Source organism: Amblyomma americanum, chromosome 1, assembly GCF_052857255.1.
Source record: "Amblyomma americanum isolate KBUSLIRL-KWMA chromosome 1, ASM5285725v1, whole genome shotgun sequence".
NCBI classification, from domain to species: Eukaryota; Metazoa; Arthropoda; class Arachnida; order Ixodida; family Ixodidae; genus Amblyomma; species Amblyomma americanum.
The window spans coordinates 115,927,602-115,949,146 of NC_135497.1; the positions used below are offsets into that span (position 1 = coordinate 115,927,602).

The window sequence follows — 21,545 nt, forward strand, 5'->3', positions numbered from 1 at the left end:
GCAAGGCGAACGCTGCGACAGCGGTGGATAAACAAGCAACGACGCTCCCGTTCGTTTGCCGCTCTTTTTGTAGCTTTTTTTTCACCTCAGCTTGTTGCCAAATGCTGCAGGAAAGTTGGAGAGCATGCCGGCGCAATCAACGAAACCTGGAATGGACGCAGTTATTTGAAACAGCGCGCGTTGTGATTTTAGTGGCAGCTTGATAGTGCCTACGTTGCTTTGCAGCACGCTAAAGTGAAGCACCGTATTTTGGAAAAAAATCACAACGCTTAATGTGCACACGACTGCGCCGAGTGGCTGCAGCATGAACTCGTTCTAGAGCTGTAGCTACAGGTTTACTTCTTCTCTTTGCTATAATGTTGAGAAACATGCACTAAGACTGACTGTATCTGCACTGTTCTTGCTCAGATGCACGTAACATACAACTTACGTGGCTCCAATCAAAAATAAAGAGCGCGCGTAGAACTGATGCTTAAAACATGCGCTTTGCTTCAAAAATTTGCCCTTCCCCTGTTTCCCTTTCCACAGTGCAGGTAGCAGAACAGAACACCATGTATCAGGCTGACTTTCCCTGCATGCTTTCGATATAAATTCTCCTTATCTCTCTCTCTCTCAGTCACACTATGAGATACCATTACAGCTGCCACTTTGATTTAAATAAGACAGATGCAAAGCCTGTTAAATGTACTTCTGGTGACATTCATATATTTGAGTTCTTAGGAAGTTCATTGTGTACCAAGACATTTTCAGTAATGCAGCCACCCTCAGTCATTCGATATTAAACTACAAGTGTCATGTGACTTAATTCAACTACTTCGGCCGGCAGCGTAAACTGAAATGTGTGAGCTCATTCTGCCAAAATTCTTCAAAAGTTGCTGCAGCAGTGTCTGGAAAGGAACGTTAAATTTACATGTATTTTCATTTTTAGAAAGTAGACGAAGAGGCTGGAGATAATATATTCTTTTCCTTACCTTAAAAATTTATTTTGGTCCCATTCGTCCCTACCGCCACTTGCATTTGTTTATTTTTTTTTTCATTTTAATGTCATTTGTCCCAAGGAAATGGTTGTCTGTCCCTAGCCATTCTTCTCTGGAACTTTCTGAACACGCTCTGCTTAAAGGAACTTGCTCGGATAGAACGGAGACAAATAATGCTCTGAAGTGCCGTCCGTTTACTTTCCGTACTTCCGAAACTTGAGCACTTTCAAATAAGCCCAATGTTAAAGACACGGACATCGCGTCCCTATACTTAGTTTAGAACGAAAATAAAGCCACCGGTGGCACACAAATCTTAGCTGCGCGGCCTAATACTGATATATCATAATGCATCAAGTGCCGCTTGTTACACTTTTTTACCATAACGTTCAAAAAATTCACGTGGCTCCCCCGAAAGACATTTAGGCCTGTTGGTAAAGACCCCTTAACAACAGTTGCAGTGTAGCTAAGTAAATAAAACGCAAAGTACGCGGCCAATTAAACGGAAGCTTATTTCCTATGCCCCGGAGAACACTCGGACCGAAAGAATGGACTAGGCGACAGGTATACCCACACAGACGCACATTTAATACACCCTACGTGACACAAACACAAGCACACAAAACTAACTAACAAAACTAACACAAAACTCAAAGACTACCAATACACACGACACGGAAACACTACTACTAGCGTCTACTACTAGCGTTCGGCGTTCGTGCTCACGGTTCGGTGCTGATGGAGCGTTGCATGGGTCTAATAGCCGGCGTCGAGGTGGCGTTCGAAGTGCTCAGGCTGGCGTCGCTGGCGGTGTCGTTGGCGGCGTCGTACAAGCCCCCGGTCCAAGCGCCCGTGGAGGTAATGCTGGTGATTTCGGCGTTGTTGGCGCCACTCGGACGTGTGGCAACAGCGCTGGAGGCACCCCTGGTCGTAGCAGGTGGTTGCGTCATCCACTGACTCTCCGGAACGGGCTCGGGAACGGCAGGGGGTCCACAGTGCGACGCCGTAGAACTCGAGATCGCCGGAGCAGTATCCGGCGTTCCTCTCTTCCAGCCGAGGTGTTCCTGACCCGCCGGAACCTCCGCTTATCTGTCACCCCCCCCCCCCCCCCCCCTTGCCACGCTCTCCTTCCCGCTTTTATAACCTTGGTGTTGGTACACGTCATCCTTGTCGTCATCGTCTTCGTCTTCCCTTCTCCGCCAATAATCTCCTTCCACCTCACCAAACACTTCTTCATCTTCTCTATTCTTCGGTTAATACACGTCATGCTCATCGTCATCCTCGTCGTCTTCTCCAAACCTCTTTCGTTCATGCTTCTATTTCAAACTTCCTATCATATGTGACACAGAGCCAAATATCTAGTCTTGGCATTTTGCTACGACATCTGGAGGCCGCGTCCCCCGCTAACCGTATAAGCGCCAGAATAGCGATGCATCCAAAGAGAAAAAGGAAAAAACAGAGCGAGGTTACAGCTCATAATTCGTCGTCAGAACGATATGTCATAGCGAAAGCCATCAACATTCATTGTTTATAAATAAACTGGCCGGAACTGGCCTTGAAGAGCGCCGCCATGTTTTCACACTATCTGCGCAAGGTGCGTCCATGCCGCATCGCCATCTTCCGAAAAGTGCGTGCGGACGCTTCTTTAATGTGTGCTACAGCGTCTACCGCATACGCGCTACGGTCCCGCGATTTCCCTAAGTGCGCAATATCCTTGAATTAAGCACGCTCTAATGGGATTGTGTTACTGCCTCAAGGACTGCCAGCAGGCTATGTGACAGTTTTCACGCTGAAAATAAACTAAGTAGTGTTTCATTGTTTACTGATGTCGTCAATGTGATAACTAACTAGCAGTGGGCGTGCAATGAACAGATTGGTTGCGCTTTGTTATTGATCAAAACGTTTTTGCTGTCGCTGCCTGAAAAGCGTGCTTTGCCGCACTAAAACATTAAAAGAGGAGAAGCCCGCTGCGCGTCTGACGTGAGGCAAGCCGCACGGAAATTCGGGAAAAACAATATTTGCCGAGCCGACAATCATAAAGCGTGCTGTATATCACTTTGCGCCGAATAAATTACTTATTCACACTAAATGTGTTCATTTTGCCGAAACGGCTCTGAGGTCTTTTTCATTGTCTATGCAAATAAGAACTCTACTGGCACATATCTCTTTTGCAGAGCCAGACGGCAACCCATTTAGAGCACATTTAATCGCCGGCATGCTGAATGTCTTTTAGCAAAGACACTGGCTACCACAACGGTGAAATCAGCTTGAATTCGCGTGTACAGAACTAGGTAACATGCTAACCTAGAGCAACAATCTAGCTTGTGATACCATCTAGCGCCTGGTGGTAGGTGAAATGGTCTGTCGAAATCATCATGGCTGGAAATACTTTTGTAGAAGGCCAAAAAATGTCACTCTGTTGCCCCATATGCTAACAATTGCCTCTTTTGACGCAGGTGGTGTCAGAGTCTATGCTGGAAGAACTCAAGGAATGCTTCATGGAAGCTTACGACGACAATAAGGATGGAAAGATTGAAATCCGCGAGGTAAGCTTCTCGGCGTCTGTGCCCTCTCCATGATTGTGTTTGTTTAAGGTTTGTTTTTGTTATATTTTATGCTTAAAGCATGCATTCCAATACGAAATTTTAGTACGGCGTGATGTGTGCAAACCAGTCTGACGTTTGCGTTTTACTCTCTCGCGGGCTTACACTCTACACTCTCACGGGCTGTAACACCCGTAGCATATAACGTAGCTTGTCACAAAAAAAGTCTCTCGGTTGTGTACATCTGGCTGGATGCAATTTATGTTGCCAAATGAACGCCAATTCAAATACTGAACACGCAAAAGAAGGTTACTGCGCGAGGAAGCAGATATGAATGTCACATTGTACCACGTCACTGAATGAAAAAAATATTGCCACCATTCGCACATGCTTTTGAGTCTATTCCTGCCAACATCAATCATACCGTGCTCGCAGCCTGCGGCTCTATAATGACATATTGCTTGTATTTATATTATATTTTTGTGTGTTCACATCTGAATTTGAATTCATATTAAGATTTATTGGAGCTTACATTCTGATTTATTTGATTTTACAAGCTACGGCGTTGGGCAGACACTATCCCAACGAAACCTCGTTGCATTCTCAACATTTTATGTGTTGATGTAGCACTATCTGCAACGCTTACACAACAGCCTTGTTCGCAAAGAAAAAAATTATGCACTATCACAAAGACTACACCCCTCTAGAGATACAATAATGCTATATCCGTAAATCCAAAAGTTCGTACACGTCGCTTAGCTTCGACTAGCGATTTGGGCATTCTATTCACGACGAGATTACCCGATAAATAATTGGGACACTGAAACGTTACAAAACTTATCAACAAAAATAAACCAAGGGGACTGAAATGCGTGCACAACATCTTGATGACGAAATGAGATGGTGCTGTTTTTGAGCTAGATTAATGCTCGAAGTATGGAATGAGCAATAAATAACCCGAGGTCAGCTCTACATTTGAACACTTTAGGGACATGTGACAAGAGGATGAAGGTGCGATATATAATTGGACCCAACAGTGGCCATTAGGGCGTTCTGGAGCGCCGAGGCAGACTGAGTTAAACCATCCCAACAGTACCTGAAAACGCGTGCGGCATGCGGTCAGCGTTTTACAAACACAGGTCCGCGTTCCCGGACGAGATGAACTCACGCGAATCCGGCAGGCGCACGCACCATGAGGGCCGTGTCGTCTCATCCTCGCTGGCGCAACAAGTGAGAAGGGGAAAGAGTGCGCTGTGATTATAGCAGCCGCGACCAGTGTACGTGACTCGCTACGCCGCAGAGGCACCGCCGAACGTGAACCACCGATGACAAGCGAACGTCATGGTCACGCGCGTCCGCCTGCCCCATGCGGCGCTGCCCTTAGCTCGTCTGTTCGCTCTCGGTGCAGGCTCCCCCGTGCACCGGCACAGCGAATGCTTGTAAAACGGCGCCCAAATAATTATTCTAATCAGTCAATCGCGAAGCATATAAGGCGCCGCTTGTGATGCAGTTCGGAAAGTAGGTCCCGCCATGTTTTTCGTAGGTTGTCTTTTCTTAGGTACGCATACCGAGGTTAAAAGGAGAAACTATTTAACTTACACAACACAAAACAGTCCCCAGCGCGTAGCTTACCCACCTTGACGGTCTTGTTTGGCGCGGCACCCTACACGAGCCGTTAACGAAGGCAGGATTAAATCAGCTGCTTTTACCACGCAAGCATAAGATAACTGGTAGAAACAACCAACAGGTCAATTTGCGTGGCGCTTTCGCGTTCCTCGAAGGTGTTGCTGCTTTAGCCATTATCATAGGCGATGCGCATTCCCGGAAAACACGATTGGGTATGCAAATTGATTCGCTTCCATGGACTTGTTTCTGGGTTTTGTCGCACGGAAGGAGGAAACTGCTGTAGTCCCTGCTCTCCGCGTGCAAAGGTATAAGATGAAATAATAAAGCAGAGCTCACCTCGACTCCATGACGCATCTAATTTTGTTTGCAACTAGGCTCTTTATGAAGTCAGAATTCGGGCGGTCCTCGTTCGCGCAACCTTTTCAACCGTGAAACCGAAAGCGCAGGCACGCATTTGAAACCGGCTGTGCGTAGGAGGCAAATTTTATGTGTTTCAAGAAAAGTACGTAGTTTCCAGGCTGCTGGCGCGCGGTATCTCGGGGAACTTTCGCGAGCCTGTTACCCGTCGTAAACGGGTGGCGTACAGGGCAGCACGCGCATATTCGGTATGGTCGGCCGCAGACCGCTTTTGACGTCACGATCGCGCTCATTCTACCCGGTCTTTTCACGGCTCGTTCTTTTTCTGGCAAAACAGTGCACGTGTCTCGGTAGCAAGAAGCCGCAAAGGCTTCCGCCAGGACTGAATGCAGGCAGTCGTGAAACTTTGCTTCCTTCTGTGCATGCAGGCTACGAGAGAGGCTGTGGTGAATGTTTTATCGGGGTTAGTTTCCTTGCCGTTCGCGGTTCCCTGACGATGCGTACTCAACACAAACACCAGAGCATTTCTTTCTTTTTGTTTTGTATTTCGGCTCCGTTGAGATGCGGCTTTCTCTCGTATGAACTTTTCATACGCTCGCTACTATAGGGTCAACCGGTAGCACTAAAATGCCGTTCAGTTAGCAAAGACGCGCTCATCCTCGTCACTCCTTTTGCTTCGCGTGCAGACTCTAGACGGAAGACAGCAAAGAAGATTGGGGACGCTTTCTTTTCTACCTTTTTTTCCTACATCGGCGGTGATGCGCCACTGGGTTGGATGGTTCGTCTTTCACAGTACACTGTGTCGTCCCGAGCTCATCTGCACGGCTGTGACGCGCGTAGACAGTATGCGCGGCCGCAATAACCGTGCCGCGCCTGGCGTGCGGGCGCCGAGAGCCAGGCGGAGAAAACGTCGGCCCGACAACTCTCGGCGGGGGGGCGCAGGCCGTGTGCTCATCACTCGCATCATTCAAGGCGCCGCCTAAACGCGACGACCTCGCGCCGCCTCAGCGAGATGGCCGCCCTGCGTCGTGGCGAGCGCAGCTTGTTCAGCACCCGAGACTGAGGCAACGCTCCGGCGAACGCCAAGAAGCCGCCGGAGCCACGCTCGGCTGTCCAAATGGGCAAGCGTCCTGAAATAATTAAGCGAAAATCTGTGGGAGCCGCGCGGAACGCCGAGTCGGCAGCAAAATGTGCTTGTGTGCGCGCGCGCTCGAGTGGGCTTGCGGAGGAAAGAGACTGCTCGGCTGCGGCCAGGTCTTTAAAGTGTATGCCTGCGACTCAGCTAATGGGCTCCCTTGGATCATCGCACGTGCAGGACGCGTCTTCGAGTCAGAACATCTCGCTGTCAGGCTGTTACATCCTGTAGGGCCTCGTCCGAGTTGTGTTGTTAATTACCATTCACATTCCAGCGCTTACAGCCGTTTCAAACGAAATGCTGGCCCAGCTGTGTATGCACGAGTCGTTTTTTTTTTCCTCTCCTTCCAGAAGCTTTTAACCTCGAAAGAACCTGGCGCCTCACTCATACGGCGTAGTGTTTCCTGCAAAATGCGATATATCATAATTTTTCGCGAATCGATCGAGACAATGCGTTGATTATTTGCCCCAGAACGTGACGCGAATGGAAAAAAAAAACCTCCTCGCACCACAAGAGCGCGGTGACGCCAGCGAAGGGCTCATCCATCTGCCTGCGCGCATCTCGCGCCTCGAGCTCTGCTCGCCAGGGATGCACCAGCGGCGCGCAGGGCGTCGTTCGGCAGCCTATTGTTGCTGTCGGGAGTCCAGACGACCTTGGATCTGATGACGCCACGGGCCAACCGCGCTAGCGTCTTTTTTTAGAGGTGCGGCTTCTGTTTGCTGCTCAGCGCGCCATGAAATATATGGCTCCGGTGCACACATCGGGGAGCGCACATCAGCGAGACGTCGGTGAGCGAAGAAGCGCCCCAGGCAGAAGAGAGATTCCCACTGAGCCGCACTGGGCGCGTCGGGTCAATGAAAATGGAAGGCTCGCTTCTGGCTTGTTTTATGGGATAGGATAAGCTGGAGCCAAACTCTCGCCAGAAGTTATGTGCCCGCGAAATAACCAAAGCGGAGCGGAATTCTCCTCCGCGCCTATCTCTGGCTGCCTCTTCTCGCGACGTCTCGTCTCTGTGGCGCACCTTATCATTCTTCCATCCAGGCAGGCCCGACAGAAGTTGCTGTCATCGGAGTCGGGGAAACTACCATGACCAGGGGAGGAATACATCAGGCTCGTCTTCGTTTTTACGGTTGCGAACGACCATGCGTTTTGCTCTGTTGCTTGCTTTGTTTTAAGCAGCTTTTGAAACTTTGCCGCGTATGTTGAAGCGTCACAGACGTAACTTCTTCCTTTCGTTCGGAGAATGAAACCTGTTGCGCCCTGGAAGTAGTGTTCAGCAAAGCACACATTTCAGCTAGAAAACAAGAGAACGACAACTGTGGTTGGAAAACTGGCAAAAAGCTGTAAATAAAGCTCGTGATCTTTTTTTTAAAGTTGAGAACAAAGCGTACACACAAGAAAAAACTACGGTGCAAGCGAATGTCGCATCATTCCTTCGTCTCTGTGCTGTCCTTTGTTGCGCTTCATCTTCTCAGGCTATGCACCAACTCGCCCAGCAACGCGTTTTATTAAAGCTCATGACGTGACCATACTGTATGCATGACGAAATCTTTTTACTGGGAAAAATATGTAACTAGTTTTGTTAGCACCTACTCTTATACTGTATAGCAATGGCAGTTTGACACAATTCACAATATGCACCACTATTTCGCGAAAAACACGAATATCGTTTTTTTTCTAAATATAGTGTGAAACTCTTTTTACCTCTGAAGCTTTTCCCACTCGCGCCTAACAACGAAGGACGGCGTGGTGTGAGATTTTTGTAACTATCCACAACCTTCTAGACTGCAATAACGATTATCTCGAGAGGCATCCACTTGGCTGTTTAGCATTTTGCTCCCACTGAAATGCTGGCCGCTCGGCCGGAAGTCAGGCTTCCAACCTTGTTGTCAGTTACACAACGCCCTGGCCGCTTTTACGCAGAGCCGCTGAGGTAACTACGAAAGTTTGCCGCGTACCTGAAGCAAAGTTATCGTCCTGTGGCACGGATAGCGCCCACTTCTTTGCATGCGTGCCCTGTGCCCTTCAGTGAAGCCGCGTTACAAAACTGCGGGCTTAGCAGGCCGCTAGAGGGCATCAGAAGCGAACGCCGCGAAGAACCCTCAGCAGTTCGTGGGCGCTCATGGAATTTGGCCTGCCCTGTCCGAATACGGACGCTCCGCTGTGCTGATGAGATCTGGACGATGCAGAGGCTCTCGAGCATTCACGCGTCGTATTCCAGTTGCGAGCTCCCCAGAAAAAAAGGAAGGCTTCAAGAGTGCTGTAGTGAAGCAGCGCTCGCGGAGAGTGGGGAGAAAAGGCCCCGAGTGCTGGTCACCTTGGCTGAAAGTCATTATGCAAATGTCGCCTTCTTGGCGCGCCTCGACGGCGGGCGCTCTCAACTGGAGTACTCGTCGGAGCTGGGCTCGCGACGCCCGGCTGAGCACACACACTTGACGCCGCTCCGTTTCCGGAGGGCTGGATTTCGAGTGGCCCGCGGCAATCGCCTTCGGCCAGGCTTACCGCGGCGCCACTCGGCGCCGGCTTGCCGAGCCCCCGAGAGGTTGCAAACAGAAATCACGCTCCTCTTACGGAGATGCGACCTCGACACTTGGCTCTGCTGTGCTCACAACTCATCAAGCGGTTTTGTAAAGCATGCGTGTCGCGTTGTTACTTTTCCGTCTCCTGATGAAAGACTCGCGAAAGACGATGGGCGACGGCGCTTTGCCAGCGTCTTCGTGTTGCATGGGGAGCGCGTTTCAATTATTCGGTGAAACGTCGCCGGCTTTCTTCATTGAGCTCAGCAAGACTACAAAGCATGCGCTATATAGAATGTTTGGGAAAATACGACAGTAGCTAAGGTGAACACTCGTCTGCGTAAGAAAGCTTACGAGCCTATATACCTATATTCTGAGCGACGAAGTAATGTGAGCGCGGTGATGTGGCCAGCATTAAAGGGCAACTGCATAGGTTTTAGAAATCGACCAGCTTAAAATGGTCGAATGTGTTAAACTTGCACGTAAATCATGCCAAGTTCTTTTGGGCTAGCATTTGAAACGGTGACGTAATCGCCAATTAAAATCGCGACGGCCTTCGAGCTTCTCCGCAGCGCGCAATGCCAAGTGGGGGCACCTGATGACGTAGTCGAAGGTATCGGTACATTTCCAACACATGAACGCCTCTTTGAAGGAAAAAGATCAACGCTGCAGAAAGCAAAGCCCGCCGAGCGTTGTTTGGCAGCATCCAATGAGGCACGGCAGGGTGTGGCTGACGACAGCGGTAATTTGAAATCATACCTCCCGTGATGTCACACTGAACTTCCCCGCACTCCTTCGGTGATTTTAGGAGAAGCGCAAAATTCAATCGTCGATTACGTCACTATTTTAAACGCTAGTGCAAAAACCCTTGGCACGCTTCACCTACAACCTATATACATTTGAATACTTGAATATTGCGAAATTCTCAATAATTGATGCAGTTGCCCTTCAAGCTTTGTAAATTATTTGTACTCTGGGCAAGGCAAGTGCGTGTCTCTCTCGCACTGTCGACATTCTACCTCTGTATCGCTCAACTGCGTGCAGCAGTGTTCTTTAATTCATGTGAACACGTATTTCTCTAGTATAAATCTTTATGCCTCCCGTTTATGAATCACTTGTGTCAGGGTGCACTTTTGTTTCCTGATTCCTGCGAACATGCATTTTTATTATCAACCTATGTTGCCTAATCCTGCAGCAGCCCCCTCAAAGAGGCTAGCATCATCTGAAAATAAAAATAAACAGATAAAAATTCTTTCTCAAAACCAGCGGCTAGAATCGGAAATCAGAGCGATCGATTTCTCGGGGCCGTTCGCCGCACGGGCACAATAGTGGTCCTCGGGCGGTACGTTGGAGCCTCGGCTGTCGTTATTTGCCAACCTTCGGACTTCAAACGGTCACGAAGCGTTCGCACGATGCAGTGGCATGCAGAGTTCGACGCTGCTTACTTCTCATGCGGCCTGATATTGACGTTTTATTTAAATAAGGTTTATTCACTCACTCACCTTAGCTTTCACGACGCTGGACGTTTTTTAACACGGCATCAGTAAGGCTCCTGTTCTGCAGAAAATACGGCGTCGGCGGTGGCGTTGTGAACGAAAAGGCAGACGGCGCACCTGCCACCAAGGCCGCGTGACCTTGTGACGTCATCACAATGCGCCCTCCGTGGCAGATGGCAACTTACCCTCCGCATTGTGAGCAAACTGCCCGCCGTGGCAGCTTACAGTTAAATTAATGATTGGTCGCGAGAGGTTGCTCGGGAAGGGCAACCCTATAGGTCTCATCAAGCCCCACTGGTGGCTGCATTTGAAACAGCCGCCTGCCGGGGCAGTGGCGCATCGCTTAACCGCTGCACCACTGCGCCATGAATGGTATGAGGACTCCCCGCCATCTCCGAATGTAAAGTAGAAAATTGTCGATTTCTCCTACGTATATGGTCATGTAGGCAAAACATAGGCGAAGTGGTACGCAAAAAGGGCCCCAGGCCGATGAAGGCAAACATAAGCGCTATCGCATCATATCCCTAAGGCAGGGTTTGTGTGTCCCCTCAAGTTTTTATTTCCTTTTTTCCACAAATAGCGTAGCTTCCCTCGATTCTACAGGCTCATGATGTACAAGGCAGAGTTTTTCCGCGCTTCAGGGGTAGCAGCATTGCGAATTCTGTCCGCGCAGAGCTTTCTCGCCGTCTAAAATTCCACGCGCCTCTTCGTTCTAAGGATGCAATATTTTCGAACAAAGCCTGATTGGCGCTGCCCGAAGAGTCTCGATTTGTAGCACCATTTTCACTGAACGCTGCAACGATGCTTTTTTCAGACTTCAGCCATGTTTCGCGCTGTGCAAAAAAAAAAAACGCGTTGAGCATTGCTATTCTCTTTGGTTTCGCACTGGCTTGCGTTATTTTATATGAAAGAAGTGAACAGGTTCTGCGAGTTATCGCGCGCGTAGCTCAGGCAAGAGCACACATTTGAGAATCCTTTTCGGTTTAGTTTATGACCGTTTCTGCAAAGCCGGTTACACGCTTCTTCGCTGTGGGGAACAGCTGTCGCAAGTTCCTTGTTTTCTCTTCGACTCTGACATGAAGTGAAACAAGGAAATAGTAGCAAACAAATGTCGAAACTCGTCTCTTGCGTCATATCTGGTCTTTCGTATACGGTACTGGAACAAGACTTCGCAACGATTGATTGATGCCGAGCAGAAAGTGGTGGTTCCAGTTTATTGTCTTCAAAGACAACGCGAAAGGACTGCGCTCGGGCACTGCTATAAAACTGCTTGAACTTCAATCATTTGAGGGCGAGCGGCAACGGGCGAGGTGGAAAGGGCGGCTCCAACTTGGCCCCCTGTCTTTCCCTTCCACCGGATTTCCGATTACGTCCCCAGCTCTGTTATTACGGCACGAAACGCTTTTTGCGCAAGCTTCGGGATCTGGCTTTCGCCCCAGCTTTCGCGTGTGAGGCGATTTGACAAAACACTCAATATCCTTGTTCTTTTTTTTTTCACAGACGCGCGTGTTCTTGACTGCCTGACCGCGAGTCTCTTAGGTCACGCCGTCTGGCGAAATCCAAAAGGCAGCTATTTCGGCTAACCAACTTCAGCTCCACATTTGGAAGCCTTGTTTTTTGTCTCTTTGCATCCTTATTTCTCGTCTTCTTTCTTCTTTTTTTTTTGCGAGAGTGACGGCGAAATATCAGCGGCCAAAAAGAGACTAGCTGCGTTGTGCGCTCTTTCCAAGATGTCAACAAGGGGCACAAGGATGGGAGATGAAGTCTCGCAGAAATGCTCTGAATGGAAACCAGTCGTCGGCTTTCTGTATGGGAAGCGAGTATTTGGGTGCAGCACGGAAACAATATCGGGTTTCTGTCTGGAAGCTCACATCTACATTGAAAGTTTAATCTGCCGCTGCAGGACTGCAGCACAAACCAAGACCCTTGCTGTGCCCAATCTCCTTAATACAAATGTGTAGAAGGGCGATAAAAAATTGGTAGGGTTTTAACGTAGTTAAACCGAGTAGATGTGCGAATGCATGTGTTTAGCCTGGTTGGCTCATAGTTCTGCTTTGCTAGGTCGTTGGCACGTCTGGCGACGATATTAGACTCAGGTTAAGCTCTGATCGAGGTTAAGCTGATCTGATCTGTTCGCGCCGCAGATGGTAGTTGATGAAGACGACGATGTGCAATGCACAAATTTAAGAATTATTTTTTTTCTAGTTTCAGTCGCTCCACTATTCTACTCCTCCGCCTCGTGGCTTTTTTGCCCGTGCAAATGATATATGATTTTCCTTGGCATTCACAACCATACCTTGGCCAATCCCCCGCGCGCGTATGTGCCATGTTTACTGAGGTAAACAACAACAACAACAAATTTAAGCTTTATAGGCCCCTTTACCACCCTCAACCACCTCTGGCACCACAACTGAGTTGCTCAAATTTTTTATATCATCTCATATTTGCCGCATGCAGTTTTCAAAACTGATAGTCACCACCTGAGTGAGTGCTAAAGTCATCTCAAATCAGCTACAGCTTGCAATGTCTACTTTGATTGGACCTCATCAAGCATGTGGCATTGAAGGGTCGGTCAGTACAGTCTAATCTACATGTAGCGCTCACGGTGTTGCAGTATTGCCGTGACACACATGAATGATTAGCACTGCTGCAAATTGACCTGACGAAGGCGTTCAATCGAGTCTCATTCGTTGTTTTTTTTCTCTTTTTAAATCACGTCAATCTTGGTTCAATTCTTTCTGCTGGGATAAGCCTCTGTTACAAAAACTGTTCCACGCGCTTGATTGTAGATGGCTGTCTCTCACATTCAGTTCTCTGTGAAACCCACTGGTCCGGAATTGGGATACGTGTTGCAGACCGTTGGGAACGCTCCACGCCTTCCATGCTTTGTCTGGTCTGTGAACTTGCCCTCGGACTTAAGCACCGGTTTACTTGAACTATGGCATGTTGAATGTGTCACGGATCCCTGGAGAACATCAGACCGAAAGAATGGACTATAGGCAACAGGTGTACCCACACAGACGCACATTTAGTACACCATGGTAAAACAGCGCGGAAAAACACGAGGACGCAACAAACACGACGACACGAGTGCTGTCTTTCAACTGGTACACCGCAATGTATACCGCAATGTACACCGCAAGGTACTGTACACCGCAATGTTTGCGGTGTATCTGTTGATGCTTTCCTTGAAGTGCTGTGTACGTACCTCCGGTCTACCATTGTCGCATAGAATGACAGTGTGTTTATACAGCGTTCCGGAATATGCATTGGGTCTCGCGTGGCTCCGATGCTAAGTGACCTGTTCCTTAGCAGAATTGACAAAGCAATTGCAGTAGAGTTACCGTACGGTGTACTGAAAGTACACAGATACGTGGACGATTACCTCGTTTTTGTTGAAAACGAAGGATGCACGCAGGATGTCGTGAACACATTTGTCAGAAATGGTCAAGGACTTGCTTTCACCACGGAGACCATTAACCAAGGTAGGATACAATTCTTGGATGTAGAGATGAGGCTTGAGCCCGGACATGTTTGCTGGCTGTATTCGCCTCGTTCCGTCAAGCCCTTACTCAGCTTTCAGCCTGGGCATTCTAAGCTGGTAAATGATGGCATCGCCCTGTCTTGTGTTCGCGCCGCCCTCACCAAGTCGTGTGTCCATATCATTGAGGAAGGTGTGTAAGGCCAGATTTCCAGGCTTAAGGACGCTGGTTTTCCTGGGGCAACTATCGGAAGGTTATGCGAAAGGCTGATGGCCAAAATCGAATCGAACCATAAGCGTGTTCCTCAGGAAGATGAAGTCTCGAAGCGCCGGAAGATTGCTGTCATCCCTTACGTCCACGCATTATCACACCGTCTGAAGAAAGTGGGGCGAAAATTTCAAGTTGATGTTGTATTTTCGTCTCGCAGAAAATTAAGCAACATTTGCCGTGCTGTGCAGCGGAAGCGAGAGTCCCTACTAGGAAGGAGGATTGGTGGTGGTTGTACCACAGCACACGTAGAGAGGAGGGTTGAGTGCGTCAAAGGTGTAGCATACAAGATCCCCCTTTCATGCTGTGGATGGTATGTTGGCCAGACTGGGTGATGTCTTAACGAACGCCTGAGGGAGCATCACAATTCTTTGGACCGTGCAGCCGGTTCGAATTTGGCGCTGCACTTTAGGCAACCTAAGCACACGTGCGCCCCATTGCTTTATCAGACATCCGTCATCTTCAAAAATAAAGATGAGATAGTAGGGAACTAGTAGAGGCATATCACATTGACAAGGGGGGTGCAGCATGCATTAGCAAGCCCTCATTATCACTGGCTAACCGCGAAATCACCTGTTTGGTGCATGCATTTGCAGCAAGGTAGATTTAAGATGTTCAGTGATGACGCAGTGTTTCTTGAATATTTTTTGTTCTGTATAGTGTTTGGCGGGAATAGTACATGTACACACGTCCGTAATAAATCACCAGTTGAAAGACAGCGCTCGTGTCGTCGTGTTGCGTCCTCGTGTTTTTCCGCGCTGTTTTACCACGGATAGTAGTAACCAACTTGGTCAGCTTTCCGTACTTAGTACACGCTATGTGACACAAACACTAGCACACAAAACACAAAGACTACCAATACACACTACACGGGAACAGCCAGTCTACCAGCGTTCGGCGTTCGTGCTCACGGTTCGGTGCTGATGAAGCGTTGCATGGGTCCAGTCAGTGGCATCCAGGTAGCAGGCGTCGAGGTGGCGTTCGAAGCGCTCAGGCTGGCGTCGCTGGCGGCATCGTTGGCGGCGTCGTACAAGCTCCCGGTCCAAGCGCCCGTGGAGGTGATCCTGGTGATGTTGGCGTTGTGGGCGCCACCCGGATGGGTGGCAACAGCACTGAAGGCACCCCTGGCCGTAGCAGGTGGTTGCGCCATCCGTTGACTCCTCGGAACGGGCTCAGGAACGGCAGGAAATCCACGGTGCGACGCCGTAGAACGCGAGCTCGCCGGAGCAGTAGCCGGCGTTGCTCTCTTCCAACCGAGGTGATCCTGACCCGCCGGAAACTCCGCTTCTCTGCTCTTAGCCATGTCTGTCTGTCTGTCTGCCTGTCTCTTATTGCCAAGTGGCACAGGCAGGGGCATATTGGTTTACATTCTTTTTCTGGCTGCCCCGCCATACTTTTTGTCTCTTATTGCCAGGAAGAAAGAAAAAGAAAGTGCACAGGCCTGCTCACTGGCTCAAGCCGAGCCACAATCGCTACCACGTGCAGATAGTAGGAGAGTTGAAAGGTGGGATAGAAAGACAGGATAGTAAAGACGCGCTGAAGACAAGGCCGATCCCGGAGGCAGTGCAATACCGGGCCAACCGGTGGCGGGAGTGAAGCAAACTTCAAACTCTCCGCCACATTTCCAAAAATAAGTCCAATTGGACCCGTAACAGATATTCCACGGGGTCCGGACATTCGCCCGTGCCACGCTATCCCCCGCGCTTTTATAACATTGGCGTTGGTACACGTCATTCTTAATCATCGTCGTCTTCGTCTTCTCTTCTCCACCAATCATCTCTTCCCACCTCACCGAATAGTTCTTCTTCATCTTCTTTATTCTTGGGTTAATACACGTCATGCTTATCGTCATCGTCGTCGTCTTCTCCGAACCTCTTTAGGTTATACTTCTATATCAAACTTGTTATTATATGTGACAGAATCCTACAATGAAAAATGCACTATGGGTGCACGGCTGTCTTCCTATGGCTGAGCACACTACTTAATGCAAACTGTAGAATAGAAAGCCAGCAGGATCTATACCCACGCGCGCAAAACATTAATACCACGCAAATAGATCGCGTGGTATGTAGATGTAGGATACGCTTCTAGCGCAGAACGCTAAACATTGCTCATCAGTCGGTTCACATGAGTGGTCTGTGCTCGCAGCCTTTCTCAGCTTTGGAAATAGCACGTGCTGCCAACCCCCTCTTTTATTTTTAGTCGAAACGCTATCCTGTAAACTCTAGTACATACCAAGGTGGCCTCCACTCTACGCAAGACTCCTTCATTATGCTGCTTGATTATTCTGCTCATCGCCGTATACTCAAACAGCCTTATTCGCTTCAAAAAGCGGTGAGCATGTATGCCAACGTGCACATGCAGATGGGGGTCCCCTTCGGAGCAGTTTTCTTTTTTTTTTCTTTAATGGGGTGCGTGTGCGTTGAGGGTACTTACTCTTGCGCAATTTAAGCTTGTAACCATGTGCTACCTTGGCCTTCACGCCATCGTCAAAAGAACCATTCACGCCTTTGTTCCATATGCTTGACGCAACGGTCGCATTTGGACTCTTTCCGCGCGCTTCTTTGCGCAGAAAATTTTCGGGTACGAGCCGCGTGGCGAATACACAGCCATTGCTTGGAACCTGGAGTGTTTGTGCATAATGGAGGACCACTGTTGCGCTTCCAAGCATTGCTATTCTTGGCAGCGGTGTACAGTGCGAATAGTTGGTGCAGGTCTGCACCAGATCTGCAACCACACCGTTGTAATCCTTCCTGTGAGCAAAAAGCAAGTGGGTTTTCCCTCACATCGTACGCCTCTTTCCAACTTATCGAGGTCGTTGAGACGCATGAACGGTCCTTCATGCGTCTGAGAACCTTCATGCCAATAAAATACCCGGTATCGATGCCGCTGCGACGTACGCAGGATAATCAATTATACTCGGAATCCTGGTACCAGTTCGTAAGAGCCCACATGCATGCGTCAAGCTGAGCGCCCCGTCGCGCCCTCGTGAACTTGTCAGACTGTAGAGGGCATTCAGTTATACGAGTCGTTGTACCCCTGGCCGAAGAAGTTGCGACTAACGTATGGCATGCCCATTATCCAGCACGCTTCCAGAATACTTGCCGAGTATGACGCGCAAGAAAGAAAGCAAGCGAGGCAGGGGACTTGCAAACCGTGTTCCTTACTGCTATGGAAGGCGTTTGCAGGCGATCAAAGTTCAGCAGGTTTGGCGGCGTCTGTATGTGCGTTCGAGCGCCATAGCATGCAGGAAACGTGTCACGTCGATTGCAAGGCGTGCCGACACCACCTGCACGCTGGCAGCGCTTTTTCTTTATGCTTGCGAATGTGCCCCATAAATTATCCAGCCACAGAGACACGTCTGTAACACACTCGTGTACAAGTTCGCACGAAAAAGAGAGTAGCAATGCGCTAGGCTTGCAAAAACCATCCATATTCATTCGTTTCCGTTGCCCCGCATCTCGCGGCCATGCCGTTCTGCGGGTGACAGCCGACTTAACGCGGGAGGACAGAAGACAGGCCCGCTCTGTTTTCAAATACCACCCTTATGGACACTGGCGTGGCGCTCGGCGAATTGGGCAACAGCGGCGCTCTCAGAGGCCAACGTCCGGCGCCTCGAACAACACGAGAGATAAGGAAGAAAACCGACCGACTCCAAAAGGACCGTTCTTACGGCTGCTCGCTCGTTCCTCGCGCGCGGGTACACTCCACCGCCGCGGTCCTTCGGTATGCCCTCGTTACCAGGCCGGTTTATTCGCTCCCTGGGCGCACGTGTTGCAACGCCAAAGCTCGAACGGGTGCCTGGACGCCGGCGATAATAAGGTGCGCGCGAACGGCCGACCTGGCGCTGTTTTGCAACCCGGGGGGCACCGGACGGAAGCGGGCCTCCGGCGAGCCACTCCCGTGTGGAGACGCCACCTCGTCGATACGGTCCCTCCGGAGCTGCCGAGCGCTGCGCCTGTTTGCTTCGCTGTGTTTGCTTACTGCGTCAAACTATATGGCGAGTAATAAAGATGCTCGCGGCGCTAGGAAACGACAGCGACGTGCCAGGCACAAAAGTAAAGGGGCAAAATGTCACACCCCGAACCGGGTGGCGCCGAGCTCCCTCGCGGACGCGTGTTGCCCTCCGCGAATGCAAGCGATCTGATAACAATGCCACGAAGTGGACCATTCTGTTAGCGACGCTGGACAGTAAATACAGCACCGTGATGAAAAGAGGAGAGAAATTATTGTACTTTTATAGCTTGTGCGGCGCAGTCACATTACCATTATGTTATGGTCTTCGCGTGACAGCGAAATTACGACCCTGTTATCGTTTAATCGATTAATTTCATAATTCAATAGTTGTGAAGGAAAGTAGCGCGTAGTTCCTCTCAAACGCTGTAATTGGTGTTGAAGTTGCTTCTCGCGCATAGTTTTGAGTCAGAACGCAGCTATGTAAAAAAATACTGCTTAATGCGTCACATTCAAGTTCTAGTTATGCATGGCATTGCTTAATAATGTACGTTTGCTTAACTATTGCTGACAACTGCAATAATACCCTCTTAACCGCAGGTCTGAATTTAGCTCATTTCATCGAAAACAAACGTTTTGAATCCTGACATTGGTCTTTTAAGATACCTAATTCAAGGAACGAATGCGCCGTAACAATTTAAATTAGCGTAGTTGCTACCCATTTGGCGACGTGCACGGTACGCTGTCATTAGTTTTTGTTTTTTTTAATTTATCAACCTTCGTTATTGTAACGTGTACTCACAATTATAGTCACTGAGTATCTTCTTGCTCCATCTCACACTTTTTTCAAGTGTCCTGGCTAGCGCCAAATAAGAAGGTAGCGTTCATTTGCCTAACTAGACCCAACATCCGCAAATCAGTCATCGACGCTGCGCCGTACGTCACATCTTGCTTTGCTATAGTCGCAAGAACTGCGGCTGAAATCCACACATGTTGAATTTTAACCCATTTGGTTAGTAGATGTTTAATTATCAGAACGTGTCACTTTCTTACTCTGGTTACACTGTCATAAGAAATCATGACTGCCACTGTATTTGTTCGGGCCACAAATTCTAGCCTTTTCAGACGGTAACAAAGGACGCTGAAGTTTGGAATCAGTGTAATGACAGTTTTGATTGTCCATTCAAAGAGGACACAGTACGGCCACTATACTCGTGAACAGCTGCCTGCGGCGCTACAGTAGAAGCTACTAGCGCAAGGCGATAGCTGCCATAGGAAAGTTGCTCTCACGCGCTCATCAGTCGACCACGCAGGTCATGAATCTGACGGCTCACGCTCGTGTAGCTTTTGCTGAAGTGAGTCGCGCTTAAGTATAAATGTATGAGTGTCAAATGATTCCATCTCTGGGATTAATAATGTAATCTGCGGATAAAAACTGGTGACAGTGCAAAGTGCACTGTAATTGCAACGCATGTTTTTGCATTTGCTTTTTGAAGCAAGCGTTGACCCGCCGCGGTGGCTCAGTGGTTAGGGCGCTCGACTGCTGATCCGGAGTTCCCGGGTCCGAACCCGACCGCGGTGGCTGCGTTCTCATGGGAGGCAAAACGCTAAGGCGCCCGTGTGCTGTGCGATGTCAGTGCACGTTAAAGATCCCCAAGTGGTCGAAATTATTCCAGAGCCCTCCACTACGGCACCTCCTTCCTCCTTTCTTCTTTCACTCCCTCCCTTATCCCTTCCCTTACGGCGCGGTTCAGGTGTCCAACGATATACGAGGCAGATACTGCGCCATTTCCTTTCCCCAAAAACCAATTATTATTATTAAGCAAGCGTTGATTTGCTTCGCTGAATGGATCGCCATATGGCATGCTACAGCCATATGACGAGGTTTGCCGACTGCTTTAGCGCTGCCTGGTAGCATATATATGTTGAGCATTTGATGTTGACGCCACTTTTGGGAAGCGTTAATGCACAGTGTGAATGAGATCCGAGGCGTTCACCGCATTTTCCACCGTCTGCGATGTCGTAAACAGTTTGTCGACTATGCACGCATGCTTCTTACGACGTATATGCGACTGTTTATTCACGAAGCACTTACGATTTTTTTTCACTCAGCTTCCCTTCAAAGAGATTGCGTGACACGTAGTAGTTTATGAGCATGCGTCTCGCACGGTCCGAAAATGCACTAATATAAACGGACACCGATTCGTGCAGTATCATGACAGTGCCAAGATTGAGTAGACTAAGGCGCCAACTTCGGATGGCGCCAGTGTCAATGAGTTTGTTTTTTTTTTTTTTTTGAAGCGAAAAGCTTCACTACGCTAGTCAACACCGCGCTTTGCGCGAGCCGGCGTAATTCGGAGCACGAGTGACGTCACGCATGGCACAGTTTCTCTCTCTCGCTCCCTAGTCACTAGTGCGCATGCGCCACTAGTAGCACCGAGCCACAGGTGTTCCGCCGCTGCGCAGCGCCGCACCTTTCCTCAAAATATAATAATAATAATTGGTTTTGGGGGAAAGGAAATGTCGCAGTATCTGTCTCATATATCGTTGGACACCTGAACCGCGCCGTAGGGGAAGGGATAAAGGAGGGAGTGAAAGAAGAAAGGAAGAAAGAGGTGCCGTAGTGGAGGGCTCCGGGATAATTTCGACCGCCTGGGGATCTTTAACGTGCACTGACATCGCACAGCACACGGGCGCCTTAGCGTGTTTCCTCCATAAAAACGCAGCCGCCGCGATCGGGTTCGAACCCGGAAACTCCGGATCAGTAGCCGAGCGCCCTAACCACTAAGCTACCGCGGCGGGGCCATTCCTACTTTCGATTTTCAGTTTTCTCTTTCCTCTTTCTCTCCCTCCTTTATCCCTTCCTTTACGGCGCGGTTCGGGTGTCCAGCGAGATACGTGAGACGGTTACTGTGCCATTTCCTCAAAAACCAAACAAAACAAGTGAGCCAACGGCGTTCATAGAGTTCATTGGCGTTGACAACTTTGCAAAGACCGTTCATTTTCAGGAAAGGAAAGGCGCACAATCGGCTCCTTGGGTCACTGGAGACCTCAATCTCGCTTTCGCTTGGTACACCCTGGATTAGCTGGGGCTAATCCACATTAATTTTTTTCTGTCACGCGCCATAGCTGTAACGCAGGCAAATGTCAACGATTTCAGTCTTTTACAAAGAGAAAAAAAGGAAAGTGGGAAGA

At 49.2% G+C, this 21,545-nt stretch overlaps 1 protein-coding gene and 1 pseudogene across 2 annotated transcripts in view; one reads left to right on the plus strand and one right to left on the minus strand.

Annotated features, from left to right (window-relative positions):
• The window catches only part of Cbp53E (Calbindin 53E), a 191,832-nt gene that overhangs the window by 132,762 nt on the left and 37,525 nt on the right, over positions 1-21,545 (plus strand). For both annotated transcript variants that reach the window (XM_077646592.1, XM_077646593.1), the window contains exon 3: positions 3,431-3,520. In XM_077646592.1, coding sequence (XP_077502718.1) covers positions 3,431-3,520 — 90 coding nt within the window. The remainder of the gene's footprint in view (positions 1-3,430; positions 3,521-21,545) is intronic.
• On the minus strand, positions 15,935-16,073 carry LOC144116705 (U2 spliceosomal RNA; annotated as a pseudogene).